The sequence below is a fragment of the Zingiber officinale genome, chromosome 8B, assembly GCF_018446385.1.
Source record: "Zingiber officinale cultivar Zhangliang chromosome 8B, Zo_v1.1, whole genome shotgun sequence".
NCBI lineage: Eukaryota > Viridiplantae > Streptophyta > Magnoliopsida > Zingiberales > Zingiberaceae > Zingiber > Zingiber officinale.
The window spans coordinates 35029624-35045947 of record NC_056001.1 but is presented as its reverse complement, the minus strand read 5'-3'; the positions used below and the strand labels follow the sequence as shown (position 1 = coordinate 35045947).

Genomic DNA, 16324 nt, shown 5'->3' with positions numbered 1-16324 from the left:
AAAATATAAATATCTCATCATCCAATTATAAAAAATGGGGTCCGAAATTTTATATTAAGGGCATGCCTATGTCCATAATTCCATTGCCTCTTGGTTTCGTCTATGTCAACAATCAATATTTTAAAATTTTCATCTTATTAGAAGAAATCATCCTGTAATACTCTATAAGTTGAGATTCAAATTATGGATGTAAGCTAAAAAAAGTAATTAATTAAGTTTTTTAAAATAAATTTATATAACAAATTTTTTAAGTCAATTTTTGCCATCAACAATTAAAATGCCCAAATAAATTTTGCAATGGAGTTCCAATTGATTTTTAAAATCAATATATGCAATTAATAATTACTATTTTCCACCAAAAAAAAACATAGTGTTTCCAAATGAATTTTGTCGCTTTTCTAAGCTGCTTTAAAAAGTTTGAAGTTCCACTGTATTCCACCGTTGCAACCGATCGCTCCCATCGCACTTGAGCTATAAATAATCAACACGCCGTCATCTCCCATCGGGCACATTGTTGAGAGAAGCACTAGCGTGGAATCAAGGAAGGGCATCGATGCCGGAGAAGTCCAGGGACGAACTGATGCCTTCTGTCGCTCACTTCATAGGCCTCCGCCTCTCCTCCACCTCCTCCTCCTCCTCCACCGCTCCTTCTTCCCCGTCCTTCGCCATGACCTCCCAGATTCAGTCCTCCGATTACTCTTCCTCTTCCCCCGTCACCACCACCGACGAGGCCGACAGCCCGGGACAGCCCTTCGTTATCGGTAAACAGGGAAAGCCCCAATTCTCTCTTGTTTTTGGCTGTTTGATTCTTGATTGAGTTTATTGAAGAAGTTTCCGTCTTTGATCGGTCCCTCGGTGGCTGATTTTGAGGGCTTTTGTTTAGGGGTTTCGGGTGGTACGGCCTCGGGAAAGACCACAGTCTGCGACATGATTATCCAGCAGCTTCATGATCACCGGGTCGTTTGCGTTAATCAAGTATGAAATTTTTACCCCTCAGCAAAGTTCGCTCCTTATTATTATTATTATTGTTGTTGTTGTTCCTCTGACTAGCTTGCTTCATAGCTTACTGAAAAAAATACTGCATAGAACACTGGGGAAATATTGTACAATTTCAGAAGATAGTTAGATCCCTGCTCTCTTCCTGGTGTCTTTCACTAGAAGTTCGTTCCAGAGCATGGAACTTCTAGGGGGGAGAAATAGCCGGTTGATATGGTTATGAGTTTGTTTTTGTTATTTAACTTGGTGTATTTTGCAGTCTATCAAGTCACCCCTCTCTGCTTTCTAAATGATGTAGTTTTCTGAAAGCTTGCTTGGAACTAATAACCTCTTCTGAACATTCTTCTTTGGAGCTTGCAGCTTAATCAACTTTGGGTTATTTAACTATGAAACTTTCATACTTGTTTTTTGATGAGAATATTTCGGCTGATCAATGTGTATGAGAACAAATAATCTAATGCCCTAAGATCTAGAAGATTCGAGGTCATGAAGTAACTGATGACTGTGATTTTTTTGTTTCTTTGTTTTTGCATATTTTATGGGAAAAGTTAGGAAGTATTCACACTGGTGTAAACATACTTAAAAACGGGATGACCATCAATTTGGTAGATGTTTTAATCTTTCTAACTTTTTCAATATGAAGCTGAGAGTTTTATTTTTGGTTCTTTATTTAACTTTTTCTCTTTCTTTCTAGTTGTCTGATTATGTAACATATGTAGCTTGATTGATCCTTATTGGCAGCTTCACTGAGATACTTTCTTATGTTGATGGTTATAAATCTCTTCCATTCAATGGCGGTTTATTTAACTTGGCCATTAAGAGAAAACATTGTGATACTATAATGTTAAGTTTGTTTATCTGAAAATCTCTTATATGGTGTGTTGAACACATTTTGAACAATCTACTTTGGACACTTATTTTATTTTCAATAATTACAGGAATAGATAGACAAATTGATCATTATCTGACTGGAGTTCATACGCCCTTTCGCTTTTGACTACATTGAGATTTATAAACTAGTTTCGACGAGCTTTCAATTGCAATGGAAACTCTATGAACTTTTTATATTCATATGTAAATATTTTGAGTTGGATGGTTTCCTCTAAAATACTAGGAATCTTTTGCCTCGAAACAACTAGTTGTTTTTGATGAATTAACCCAACTATGCGACCAATAGAATTGGTAATTATCTGAGAAGGAAATTAATTGAATTTAACATTAATTAATGAAGAATAAATCTCTCTTAATCCCTTTACTATTTCATTACAAAGAGTAGATGTTGTGCCATTGTACCTATTTGAATAGGGATTATGTGAAAAGCATGTAGCAGTTCATTAATCCTAGAAATTCATTTACTCTTGATATGTATTAGGACTCATTTTACCGTGGGTTAACTGTTGAAGAAGCACAGCATGTCCAAGACTACAATTTTGATCATCCTGGTAATCATTTTATTGTTTATTGTTCACTGTATATGCAAATATCATAAAAAAGATCCTGTTTTATAAGTAGAAAACTGAGATTTTCTGCTTCTTTGCTCGTATTATTAAATTTCATTTTCATTTCAGTTTTGTATATGATAATCTTTTTTTTGTCAGATGCCTTTGATACTGAACAACTTTTGGACTGCATGGGGAAGCTCAAAAGTGGGCTTTCTGTTAATGTACCAATATACGATTTTAAGAAGCATCAACGTTCCTCTGAAGAATTCAGGAAGGTGCTCATGATTCCTTTAAGAAAACATTCTATCTATACGGCTTATTCTCTATATAGTAAACTCCAGCTAATTCTATTCTATTCAGTTTTACCAAAAATCTCTTTATTTTCAGGAATTAGTTTTCTTATCTTATATATGGCTACAGTTTGTGTTCCTTTTGATTGCTACTAAATCTAAAATTCTAGGGGCTAGGATTGGTTGAGCTAATTGCTTGTATCTACATTTCTAAATAAGATAATTTAATGTTGTTGAAACTTGAAAGGCACATAATATGGTTCCCAATTTGTTAAGAAACTGTCACACCATTAACCTAGGTTTGTCATTTCCTAGAAGCTAGCCCTTTGGCATAATTGATCCCTACTCAAATCATATTATTGTCAAATCTGTAAGTCTGAGCTCCCCCTCTAATCTTGTTTGTGCGTAGGCCATGTGTCTTTGGCTTGATCTCTATTGCCTTTTGGTCCATGTCAATCTTAACCCAGCTTGATTTTGAAGGGGTGTTAAATAATAAATCTTTAAATTTGAATTAGATTTATTTGTTGAAGATTTTCAAGATGTGCTGAATTGTTTTTTTGCTTAAAAAACTAATATCTTATAACTTATATTCATTGCCTAGGTAAATGCAGCTGATGTTATTATTTTAGAGGGCATCCTAGTTTTCCATGATGCTCAAGTCCGTGACTTGATGGACATGAAGATTTTCGTTGATACAGGTTTCAATTTGTCTTTAATTTTTTCTTCTAAAATGCTCATCATTCTTATCATATCCATTGTGTTCTTTGAGAAGTCCTAATCCAATCAACCAATCAAATACCATATTGGCCCAAGCTATACATCCAGTTCAACCAGCTGATCCAGTTTTGTAACTATGATTCATAAATTTCTAAATTTAATAGTAATTATTATTTATCATTTGAAGCTTATTCTAAGTTTGCTTCAAACCAATTTTGAAATAAACCTCTAAGTTTCTATGTTTGATGTCTACTATGGTGAACCAACATAAACAAAAACAAATCTCACACAAAGATAAAACTCAAAATGTAAACCAAAATATAATTTACAAGGGAGAAGGGGGGGGGGGGGGTGTACATCCTTTTTATAGAATAATTTAAAGCGATGGTCTTCTCAACTAATTATCAAGTCTGATGTACCCATTAATATAACAAACTTTTTAAAATAACAACACTAACAACCAAGCCTTTATCTCACTAAGTGGGTCTGCTATATGGATCCTCTTACACAATTAGGCTCAATCCTCTGTTATATCATCATCTATATTAAAATAAAAATTTTCCTGTGGCAAACTAAGTCATCTTTGGTCTTCCTCTTCCTCAATTAATGTATGTATTTGTCTTGGCCTCACATCACCAACTAGGGTGTTTATTGGTTGTCTAAGTGCATGTCCATACTTTCTTAAATGTGTCTCTTGGAGTTTTCCTTCAATAAGTGCCATCTTTACTTTCTTCGTAATATTCTCATTTTTATTTCATCTATCTTTGTATGCCCCCACATCCACCTTAACATCCTTATTTCTATGACTCTCATCTTCCTCTTATGTGCTTGATTTATAGTCCAACATTCAGCTCCATATAACAAAACAAGTCTACCTCCCATTTTGTTATATCCTACGATCACAAAGAACACCTGATGCCCTCTATTTCAACCACTTGCTTGCATCCTATGGAAAACAGCGCTATCGATCTTTCTATACTTTTGTAATGAAACGAACCTAGATATTTAAAGCTCTAATTATAAGTAACTCGTTATCTCCTATTTTAGCAGTTGTCTTGCTACATCTATTACTAAACTTAAATTCCATATATTTTATCTTTACTTATTAAGCCTAAAACCTTTTGCTTCCAAACTTTTTAAAAGATTTTTTTTTAAAAAATGTATAACTTGGAACTAGACTAACACTAGAACTTAATCTTAATTCGTCTACGACATTATCTGGTTCATACTAAACTTTTAATTGAGAACTTGTCTTCTTAAAATTTTAATTGCAAGTAAGGCATATTTTTCCTGCTGACTTAAACCTACTAAAACATGATCTCTTGATAAAACACAAATGAGTGCAAGTCACTAGTGACTTAAACCTACCAAAAATGATCTCATTATAAAACACAAATGAGTTCAAGTGACTTAATCTAGGTAAGTTCATGTACATTAACGCAGGTATTGCATCATATAAAAGAAAGCTCTTAGTTATCTTGAAGTTAGAGCTACAATATCAAAGTTTATATTCTTTAATTTTGTGCAGTTTAGTTCACAAAGTCAAGCCTCAGATAACTAGGATTAGAGCATTTGAATTAATGGTTATACACCATATAAATGTCTTTCTTATTTTTTCTTTAGGCTTTTCATTGTTCTTTTATCTTTCATGTTTTCTAGATGCTGATTTAAGGCTTGCACGACGAATAAGGCGTGATACAGTTGAGAGAGGTAGAGACTTAAACTCGGTTCTTGAGCAGGTAACACATTCCATTATTTGAATTTGATTTTTGTTGTTTTTCGATTTAGACATTTGTCATAATTTTTTATTTAATTGATTTCCATGTCTTCAATTAGCATCTTAGAATTTCAAATAGGATTGATTAGTAAATATTTTGGCTCCATCTCTAATTAAAGTGAATACAATTCTATCCACTTGTATTACACATTTGGTTAATGTACGGGGTTTATTCCTAGTAGTTTAATCATAAGAGTGAAGAGACAAGACAAATATGAATCTCACATAGGGAAATATTACACATGTAAGGAAAAGTAAAATCCTTATTAGTCAAAGCTAGCTTTTACATGAGATACTAGGACATACAATAATACCATTAATTGACTATTAAAATAGATGAATTACTAAATACCCAGATTAACTACTAAACAATTCAAAATTTAAATATTATTTTCCAATCTGCATCATTTTTTTCTCAACAAGAACTTGACTTTATCAAGTGGGGAGATCGAGATTTGCAAGGTGGGGCTGCCTTTGTAGATGGATTAGATGACTATTGCTCTATTTCTTCAAGTAACTCGAGAGCAATGTGTTGAAACTCATCATCATTAATTAAAGTGTCATCAGTGTGTGCAAGTCCTTTTCAATAAACTAGGTACCTTAGATACTCTAGTGAGGAACTAACATTTTATGGTATCGATATACAAATTGATAAACAAGAAAGAAGACTCAAATGCTTTTAGGTATGACAGAAAGTTTTTAACATTGGAAAGTTGATAATGTTTAAATTAGCATGTAAGACAATAACATATGCATCACAACCAATTTTCCTCACATTTTTAACGGGGCTAAAGAAATGAATATAAAACTTTTTGAAGGTGTTTGGGATAACACACACAAATACATAGTCCCCTATATTGTACTCCTTAAATTCATGATATGTATTAACTTGAATTGTTTAAGCTTTATTAATCGGTGCAATCTTTCTCTCTCACATCAATATGAACCTTTGGAATAAAGTCACTAAATCTCTCAACTGTACCACCGTCGGCGTCTGCCCTCAGATCCTCCCGGCGCAAGCAAGAGATCCGTCTATCGTAGATGTGCTCTTTTCTGTTGTTGCGTTTATACTTGTACGATTTGCTATGCTTTCTTCTTGTTGCTGCGTTTTGTCTTTCCGGCGCAAGCTACAGATCTGTGCATCGAGGCTCCATTTCTTGTTGCGATGTTCCGTGAGATAAAATCTTATCGCCGAGAAAAAGTCTCATCTTGTGATGGATGTAGTACCCGTGATGTCTAAGAACACCGACCATAAGTAAAATGGTTTAAACTATTTGGATTGGAGTGAGACTGTTCGTCTTTATCTAAGTATTGATAAAGATGATCATTTGACTGATGATCCTCCTAAAGATGATTCCGAACAAACATGGCTAAGAGAGGATGTTCACTTGTTCCTTCAGATTCAGAATTGTATTGATAGTCAGGTAATTAGTTGAATGTGAATTTGTTAAAGAATTAATGGATTATTTGGAATTTTTATACTCTGAAAAGGGAATCTCTCCCGCATGTATGAGGTTTGCAAAGTCTTTTACCATATGGAAAAACAAGATAACCTCTGATCAATTATTTTATGGCGTTCAAAGACATATGAGGAGCTTAATATGTTGCTTCTCTTTAGCCCTGATGTGAAGATTCCTTGCTGGTCTATCTCTTGACTTGGAGTCTGCTAAGTCACAAGTTCCCTCTGGTTTTGAGGTCTCTTCTCTATAAGATGTATTTAGTTGTATTCTCCATACAGACATTACTACACTCGGTCCGCTTAGTGGTACTCTAGTAAGTCGCAATACTAATTATGTGCTTAGAAGATCAACTAGTCACAATGGAAATAAAGGAGGTGGTTCCCTGGACTTTCAAACTTGAACTCCTAATTCTGGTGGTATTGTGTACAATTACTGTTGTAAGCCCGACCATACAAAATTTAAGTGTAGAAACCTTCAATTAAAAAATCAGCAAAAACACTTAGCCCATATTGCATCCACTAATGATGCTCTGATAAATCAGTCCTTATTTCTGTAGATGAATTTACCAAATTCTTAAAATATAAGGAATCATTCAAGTTATCATCTCCCTATATCTATTGCTAATTCAGGTAAACAAAACGTATGTCTTCTTTACTTATCCTCCAAATGAGTCATTGATTCTGGTGCCATGAATCATATGACGGGTAATTCTAGTGTATTTTCTACTTTTCAGTCCAAAGCCAACACTTATATTGTTGCTTTAGCTGATGGTCTCCATCTTGTGTTCGTGGGTCTGACAATATCAATCCTACCCCTTTGCTTCCTCTGTCCTCTTACATTTACCTAATTTATCCTTTAATTTGCTCTCTATCAGTCAACTAATTCGTAATTTTAATTATTGCATCTCATTTTTTCCTATTCATTGCTTGTTTGAGGATCTTTTGACGAAGACGATTATTGGAAAAGGACATGAGTTTGGAGGCCTTTACATTCTTGACACACCATCCAAAATTATTTTACTTGCTCAAGTTTAGGAATGGAAATGGGGTGGGTTGAAACCCGAACCCGTAACAAACCCGTCCCAGCGGGGCGGGTTTAAACCCGCATAAACGGGTCTCAGGCGGGTCCGGGGCGGGTCCTGGGTTTAACCGGACTTGCACCATACCCGCCCCGTATAATTTTTTTTTATTAATTATTAATTAAATAAAAATTGATAATTAATTTTTACTTGAATCAAAATTGATAAATTTTAATTTGTGATAATATTTTTTGGTTACAAAATATTATTAATATAAATGTTGAAAATAAATTTAATGTTTAATTAATTTTTAAAATTTTTTATTTTGTATTTAAAAAAAAATAAAAAATAAATATGGCGGGTCTAGCGGGTCTAACCCGGACCCGCCCCGCCGGGTTCGCGAGGCAGGGCGAGTCACGGGTTTGGCCAAACCCGCCCCAACCCGAACCCGAACCCGTTGCCATCCCACTCAAGTGTCACTTCTCCGTTCGATGTTTTTTGTAGGTTGGAACATCCATGTTTACCTTTGCTCAAAAAGTTGTCTATAATATGGTAAGGTGTCTTCATTAAATTGTGAGTTGTGTTAGTTTGCAAAACATTACCATCTTAGTTCGAGTCCTTGAGTAAATAAACATGCTACTATTCCTTTTGAATTAATTCATTCCGATATTTGGTGTCCTTGTCCGATTTTTTTTTTTATGGTTTTAGGTATTTTGTTATTTTTGTCGATGACTATCGTGTAACCTGGTTATATTTAATGAAAAATTATTCTGAGTTATTTTCTCTGTTTTGTGCCTTTCGTGTTGAGATTAAAACTCAGTTCAATACATCCATACTTTGCAAAGTGATAATGCTAAGGAGTATATGTTCAATGTATTCTAATCGTATATGGGTCAAAATGACATGCTTCATGAAACCTCTTGTGTTAACACTCCATCCCAAAATGGTGTAGTCGAATGTAAAAATATACATCTTGAAATTGCATAGGTCCTTTTATTTCAAATGAATGTTCTCAAACCTTTTTGGGTTGATGCAATTTCTACAACATATTTTCTCAATAACTACATGTCATCCTCTGTTCTTTATAGTGAGATCATTTACAAAATCCTTTTTTCCCAATATGTCGTTTCCTATTAACCCTAGGATATTTGGTAGCACTTGTTTTGTTTGGGATGTTCGTCCACATGTCACTAAATTAGATCCCAAGTTTTCAGAAAGGTTATAGGTGTTATTGTCCTAGTATTAACAAATATCTTATCTCAATTGATGTTATCTTCATGGAAGACACCTTATTTCCCATCCTCACTTATTCCGACTCATCAAAGGGAGGATGATGATTTGTTGGTGTATTCTATCACACCCTCCACACCTGTTCTGGAATTGGCTCCGTCAAGACTCTTATTATTCAAGTCTACTCCAAGCGTCACTCTCTAGATTCATGTCCTACACCCACTATTTAGTCATCAGATCTAGTTCCAAGCGATGATCTTCCTATTGCGTTATGCAAAGGTAAACGACTGTGTAATTATCCTACTTTTTTTGTTTCTTATAATAGTTGTTTGTCTACTTTTTGTTCTTTTATTGCTTCACTTGATTCTATCTTTATTCCTAAGACTATGCATGAGGTCATATCTCATCTTGGTTGAAAAGATGCAATGACAGAGGAGATGAATTCTTTAGATGACAATGACACTTGGGACTTGGTCGATCTACCTTTAGGGAAATGGGCTATTGGATGTATATGGAGATTCACAGTTAAAGTCAATCCAGATAGGTCCGTTGCTAGATTAAAAATCCGTCTTGTTGCTAAATGCTATACTCAGATCTATAGGGTGGATTATTCCCACACTTTTTCTCCTATTGCAAAGTTGACATCTATTCGATTGTTTATTTCAATAGCTACTACTCATCATTGGTTTTTACATCAACTTGATATCAAGAATGCTTTTCTTTATAGTGATCTTCAGGAGGTGTATATGGAGAAACCTCGTGGTTTTATTGCTCAGGGGAGTCAGGGCATGCTTGTTGTCTTCAAAAATCTTTGTATGGTTTGAAATATAGTCCTCGTGCTTGGTTTGGAAAATTTAGTCAGATTGTTGAAAAATTTGGTATGATGAAAAGCAAGTCTGATCATTCTGTGCTCTACAAGTAGTTAGGAGCTGGTATCATTCTATTAGTTATATATGTAGATGATATTGTTATCACTGAAAGTGATACTATGGGAATCTCATCTCTTAAATCTTTCATTCATACTTAGTTTCATATGAAAGACTTGGGGTGCTATGAGGAGTAAAAAGGGTATATTTTTATCTCAGAGAAGATATGCCCACGACATATTAACTAAGAAAAATTGGAAGAAAAGCCTTGTAGTGCTCCAATGACTCAGAACATGCATTTCATCTCCACTATTTAAACATTCTGAGAGATATTGAAGGTTGGTTGGGAAGTTGAATTACCTTATCGTGACTTGTCTAGATATTACATATTCGATTAGTATTGTTAGTCAGTTTGTGTCATCTTCGACCATTTATCATTAGGCAGTGTTAGAGCAAATTTTGTAGTACTTGAAGAGAGCAATGGGGTATCATATATAAAAATCACGGGCACACTCATATTGAATGTTTTTCATATGCAGATTGGGCAAGTTCTAAAGTGGATAGAAGAACTACTTTAAATTATTGTATCATTACTTGAGGAAATTTAGTCTCATGGAAGAGTAAGAAGTAAAACGTTGTGGCATAAGATCTAGTGCAGAGTCAGAATATAAGGCTATGACACAGTCTGTGTGCGAGATAATATGAATATATCAACTCTTGATTGAAGTAGGACTTAAAATTTCAGTACCTACTAAACTGTGGTGTGATAACCAAGCTGCTCTTCATATTACATTGAATCCTGTGTATCATGAGTGAATTAAGCACATTGAAATTGATTATCATTTTATTCGTGAGAAAATTCAACAAAACTTGATTTTTACCGGATATGTGTAGATCGGAGAACAACTTGAGGGCATTTTCATAAAAGCTTTAAATGAGGTTCGAGTTGATTATCTTTGTAACAAGTTGGGTATGATTAATATCTATGTGGCAAAAGACGATTCGCTCGCCCCAGCATCCCTACCAACCTGTCCATAGGCCAACACGGAGAAGGTAAATCACGGGTGACTACTAGCCATTAGTGCAGGAGGTAAGGTATAGGGGGAGGCATACTCGGACACACCGAGCTTTGACCCCAAGATCTCATGTGGCAACATCCTATAGCTTAACCACGGCACTGTCCCAAGGGGATAATGTATTAGTTACCATATCTATATATATTAATTACCATATTATTGGTATAAATTAGTTAATAGATATGTGTCAATTAGGTTAATTGTTAATTAGTCTAATTATAGTTTTCCTAAAAATAGATCCTTAGTTTATATATAAATATGTCCCACTCTTTATCTCAAATTACAGGATCAAATGATATATGAGAAAATGGGTAAGGCATAGAGATTATCAAAACCAACTAAATTAAAAAAAAATTCTTGTAATTAGGGAATGAAATTTCTTAGTTGATTAAAGCCATTTTGCATTGCACTTCCATTCACAAAGTCCTTGTGTGAAATCAAATCTTGATCCAAATTGTGTAAATTAAAACCTTATAAATCAAGATTAGTTACTACAATAACTTCTTTGCTACTATTGGTTTTTTCTAGATATAATTCAGATTTGAATTTTAGATTCCTATAGGGACAAAGTCATGTAGACGATTTAAAGGGTGTAGTTGTGGTTGTCAGTTGCTAAAGTCACCGGAATAAGAGGCAACATCTGGGTCGCAGGTGGAAGGTCATTAGAGGGGATGTGAGAGGAGTCACTATGGTTTGTAGGAGGTGTTAGGGACAGGTTTATGGTGGGCAGATACCTTGACTATGACTTTAGGTAGGCTTAATGTGATCCATGGTTTGAAGTGCCATCCCGAGACGGTCGAAATAAGTGAAACATCTCGTTCCGCCCCGCGATCGGCACAGGCACGACCCCGACACTAGATCCACCGATGTGTTGCGCGACCCCGTGGCCGCAGCGGTGGGATCGCTCGACCCCGCAACAACATCAGAGGGATCGTATAACCCTTCCGTTGCCGTCACGGAGGCGTCGCGTGACCCTGTGGCAACTGCAAAGGGGTCGCATGACCACCGAAGTCGTGTCGGAGGAGTCATGCGATCCCCCAGCCATGGCTGAGGAGTTGCGCAACCCCGTGGTAGCACTGAAGTCGCGTAAGCTCGCGAGTGGTGTCGGATTTCATTTTTTTAAAATTAAACTTAGGTTCATTATTTTAATCAACTCCTAGCTATGATGGAGATAATCTAAAGAGACTTTATTAAATCCTAATAAAATCATCTAATAAATTTTATATTTTATTTATTTTAATTTAAAAATTATAATTGAATTTTTAGTTATTTATTTATCTATTTTCATATCTTTTCCTTTTTCAAAGATTATTTTTTATATTTTTTATTTTGTTTATTTTTTAAATATTTATGTTAAATATTTTATTTTTAATTAATATATTTTATATTTAAAAAATATTGAAACTATATCGACACGGCACAATATGGTACCGAAACTATATCATTCTGGTCAAGACCGAAACCTCAGCATGGTCGAAATTTTAAACTTTGATGTGATTAGAGTAGGCATAAACGCGGGAAATAGGAAGAAATATGAAGGCAATGGTTGGAGTTTAGGCTAATGCAGGATGATGGCATGAGATATGACCGATGCATGAGTGGTGGATGAGGGATGTAGGGTGTGTCATGCTCTAGGTTCACTAGCATCAAGTATCAACAAAGGGCAAAACAAGGGTAGATCAAGACACGACCATGCTCGCAGAATGATTGTTGTTACATGCAATCACTATATTGTTAAGAAGGTTGGTGGAACAACAACAATGAAGTGGTTGGGAATATGAACGATGATATGAGTAGGGAAAGTAACTATTGAGCTGAATCAAGTTTCAAACTTTGATATTGATTGATGCAACATTAAGATGAATACAAAGCTCTCATAGAGAAAAGTAATTTTTTTAATAAAGCTGACTTTTACATGGGATAGTGAGATACTTTTATACACTTGATCTACGAAAAACTAAAAAACAAATAAATAATTTAGGAGATTCTACTTTTCTCTATGAGAGCTTTGTATTCATTTTAATGTTGCATCAATCAGTATCAAAGTTTGAAACTTGATTCAGCTCGATACTTCCTTACCCTATTCATATCATCGTTCATATTCCCAACTACTCCATTGTTGTTGTTCCACCAACCTTCCCAACAATATAGTGATTGCATGTAACAACAACCATTCTGATCAAGCATGGTCGCGTCTCCATCTACCTGTGTTTTTCTGTTTGTTGATACTTGATGCTAGTGAACCTAAAGCACGACACACCCTGTATCCTTCATCCACCACTCATGCATGAGACACGACCATGCTCAATCAAAACTATTGTTGTTAAATGCAATCACTATATTTGTTGGGAAGGTTGGTGGAACAACAACAATCGAGTGGTTGGGAATATGAACGATGATATGACTAGGGAAAGGAAGTATCAAGCTGTATCAAGTTTCAAACTTTGATATTGATTGATGCAACATTAAGGGGGCGTTTGGTTTAGGGGAATAGAAGTGGGGAATGAGAATGATAATCATTGATTGTCATTGTTAATGTTTGGATTATAGGAATAGGAATGCAAATAAGGGAATGAATTCTTGAAATTGGGTAATAACTCATTCCCATGTATCTCCCCTTCAATGAGCCATTACCCTATTTTCATCAATCAAAATATTCCCTTATTCGAAAAGTACCCTTGACCTAAAATTAAAATTTTCTCCCTTAATACCAAATATCAAAATATATTTATTTATTTTTTCTTTCATATCACTTCTCTCTCCTTGTTCTCTCTCATCATTTTATCACATACTTTCTCTCTCCTTAATCTCTCCTATCACACTTTCTTTCATATTTTTTCTCTCATCATACTTTCTCTCTCATCATACTTTCTCTCTCCTCAATCTCTTCCATCGCACTCTCTTCCTTCTTTTTCTCTCATTATACTTTCTCTCTCATCATATTTTCTCTCTCATCATACTTTCTCTCTCATCAATCTCTCCCATCACACTATCTTTTCTCTTTTTTTCTTATCACACTTTCGTTCTCATCACACTTTCTCTCTCCTCAATCTCTCTTGTCACACTCCCTCTTTTTTTCCTCAACACACTTTCTCTCTCATCATACTTTCTCTCTCCTCAATCTCTCCCATCACACCACTGCTCTCTTTTTTCCTCATCACACTTTCTCTCTCATCACACTTTCTCTCTCCTCAATCTCTCTCATCACACTCTCTCCCCTCATTTTTCTCATTACATTTTCTCTCTGTTCATCCTCTCCCATCATACTTTCTCTCACATCATATTTTCTCTCTCATCATGATCTCTCCTATCACACTCTCTTTTCTCATTTTCTCTCATCACACTTTTTCTCTCTTCATTCTTTCTCATCACACTTTCTCTCTCATCAGACTTTCTCCCTCATCATTTTCTTTCATCATATTTTTCTCTTACATTCATCTTTCTTTCACATCTAATTTTTTCTCTTATTTTCCTTTAAGGGTAAAAAGAGAAATTTTGATTTATTCCGATAGAAAATATGCAACTAACCAAACATTGCTTTTAAGAGTGATATTCATGCTCATACCCATTCCCATTCCACAATACAATGATTTCTATTCCGATTCCTATTCCTAGGAAAGAACCAAACGCCCCCTAAGATGAATACAAAGCTCTCATAAAGAAAAGTAAAGTTTTTTTTAATAAAACTGACTTTTACATGGGATAGTGAGATACTTTTATACGCTTGATCTACGAAAAACTAAAAAAAAAAATTAGGAGATATTATATCACCATTGATTGACTACTAAAAATGGATGAATTACAAAAAATCTTGTCTAATTTACAATTTTGAATATTGTTTTTCAAACTACATCATTAGAAAAAATAATATAATTTGTTGAAATATTTGGTGGTTGGTAATCACAAAGAAACCCTTAAACACAATTTTTTTTGTCCACTTAGTTGATGATGTTATTCACCTTAGCTATAGATGTTACTAAGATGGATAATTTATACAAATGTATTTATCATCTTGTCATCAAGTTGTGTTTGCCCGAACTATTTAGAGTCAACTACATGCTATATCACTAATAGTATTCATATGAATCTAATGATTTTGTATTACATTGACCAATATTTTCTTTGTTATTCATTACTCTTTACACCTTTCAGTCTAATAGATTCAACTATCCAAACTATATAATTTATTAGTTGCTTTTCAACATAGCAAACCATCTTAGTATATTGTCTCCCACATTATCTTCTAATAGAGTTGTGAACTAAAAATGTAGATTGAAGGAGAAAATGATCTAAAACTGAAGCTGTTGTAATTCTTTTTTACTTTTGCTGAAGTTGGCCTCTTCATTTTCATGTCTCTTGGAATCAACAATCTCTTTGAGAATTTTGCAATTCTTGCATCATAATACAATCCTTGGAGTTTCGTGATGTGGACGCCTTTGTTGGACGCCACTATAATCGGAAGCAAATTACTAGCTTAGAATAAATCTGTTACTACCTAATTTGACAATTTGAAATGAATCTGCTACTACCTAATTAGCTACTGAATAAATCTGCTACTGCCTATTTGGTTACTATCCAAATTCTGCTACTGTCCAAATTTGCTACTGTTATAAGTAGAAATAAATAAAGGGCATTTATTTATTTGATTCCCTGTTTGCTTTAGGGATTGTCTTTTCCTTTTCTCTTTGAATAGTCCATGTAATTAACTCCTTATAAAAGGAGTGTTATTATCAATGAAGAGAGGGAAAAAAATTGAGTAATTGAGACTCTGTCTAGGACGAGTCTTCCTCCTCCCTTTCCCCCTTACGTGTTGCATTACCAAGTACGAATCCGGATCTCGACCTGTGACTTGATCCTATACTCGGGACCATATCAACTTGGTATCAGAGCCGATCATGGGTGACACGGATCCAATCGCATCCAAACTCGATGACTTCATGGAGAAATTGACCTCGCATCAACAAGTTTTTATGGAGCAAATCACCTCCTGCCAGCAAGGACTAGAGGGGCAGATTGCCGAGATTTCCCGTACTGTTCAAGATGCTAGACGACGACCTTTGCCCACTGTAGACAACCCTACCAGCGTAGAGTATGGCCTTTCTAGAGGCTCGGGGGTCAGACCTGAACTGCCAACTAGCGGCACCATAGCTCCATGATACTCAAAGATGGAGTTTTCCACCTATTCTGGAGAAGGGGATCCGCTGAGCTGGGTTAAAAGGTGCGAAAAATTCTTTACCAACCAAAGGACCACAGAGGCTGACAAGGTTGACCTTGCTGCCTTTCACTTTATAGGGGAAGCCCAACTTTGGTTTGATCAGGTAGAGCAAGAAGGGCCAGAGATGACTTGGAAGCAGTTCAGAGACCACTGTCATATCCGCTTTGGCCTGCCTCTAAGCAACAACCCTCTGGGAGAGCTAGCATATCTGAAGCAGACAGGCTCAGTAGGAGACTA

The 16324-nt window shown here is 35.2% G+C and overlaps 1 protein-coding gene across 1 annotated transcript in view; it reads left to right on the top strand.

The window, feature by feature from the left end:
- Positions 1-460: 460 nt before the first annotated feature.
- LOC122015814 (uridine kinase-like protein 2, chloroplastic) overlaps positions 461-16324 on the top strand; it is a 41498-nt gene continuing 25634 nt past the window's right edge. The window contains exons 1-6 of the mRNA XM_042572869.1: positions 461-761; positions 884-975; positions 2369-2438; positions 2595-2713; positions 3330-3426; positions 5105-5184. Coding sequence (XP_042428803.1) covers positions 554-761; positions 884-975; positions 2369-2438; positions 2595-2713; positions 3330-3426; positions 5105-5184 — 666 coding nt within the window. The 5' untranslated portion in view covers positions 461-553. The remainder of the gene's footprint in view (positions 762-883; positions 976-2368; positions 2439-2594; positions 2714-3329; positions 3427-5104; positions 5185-16324) is intronic.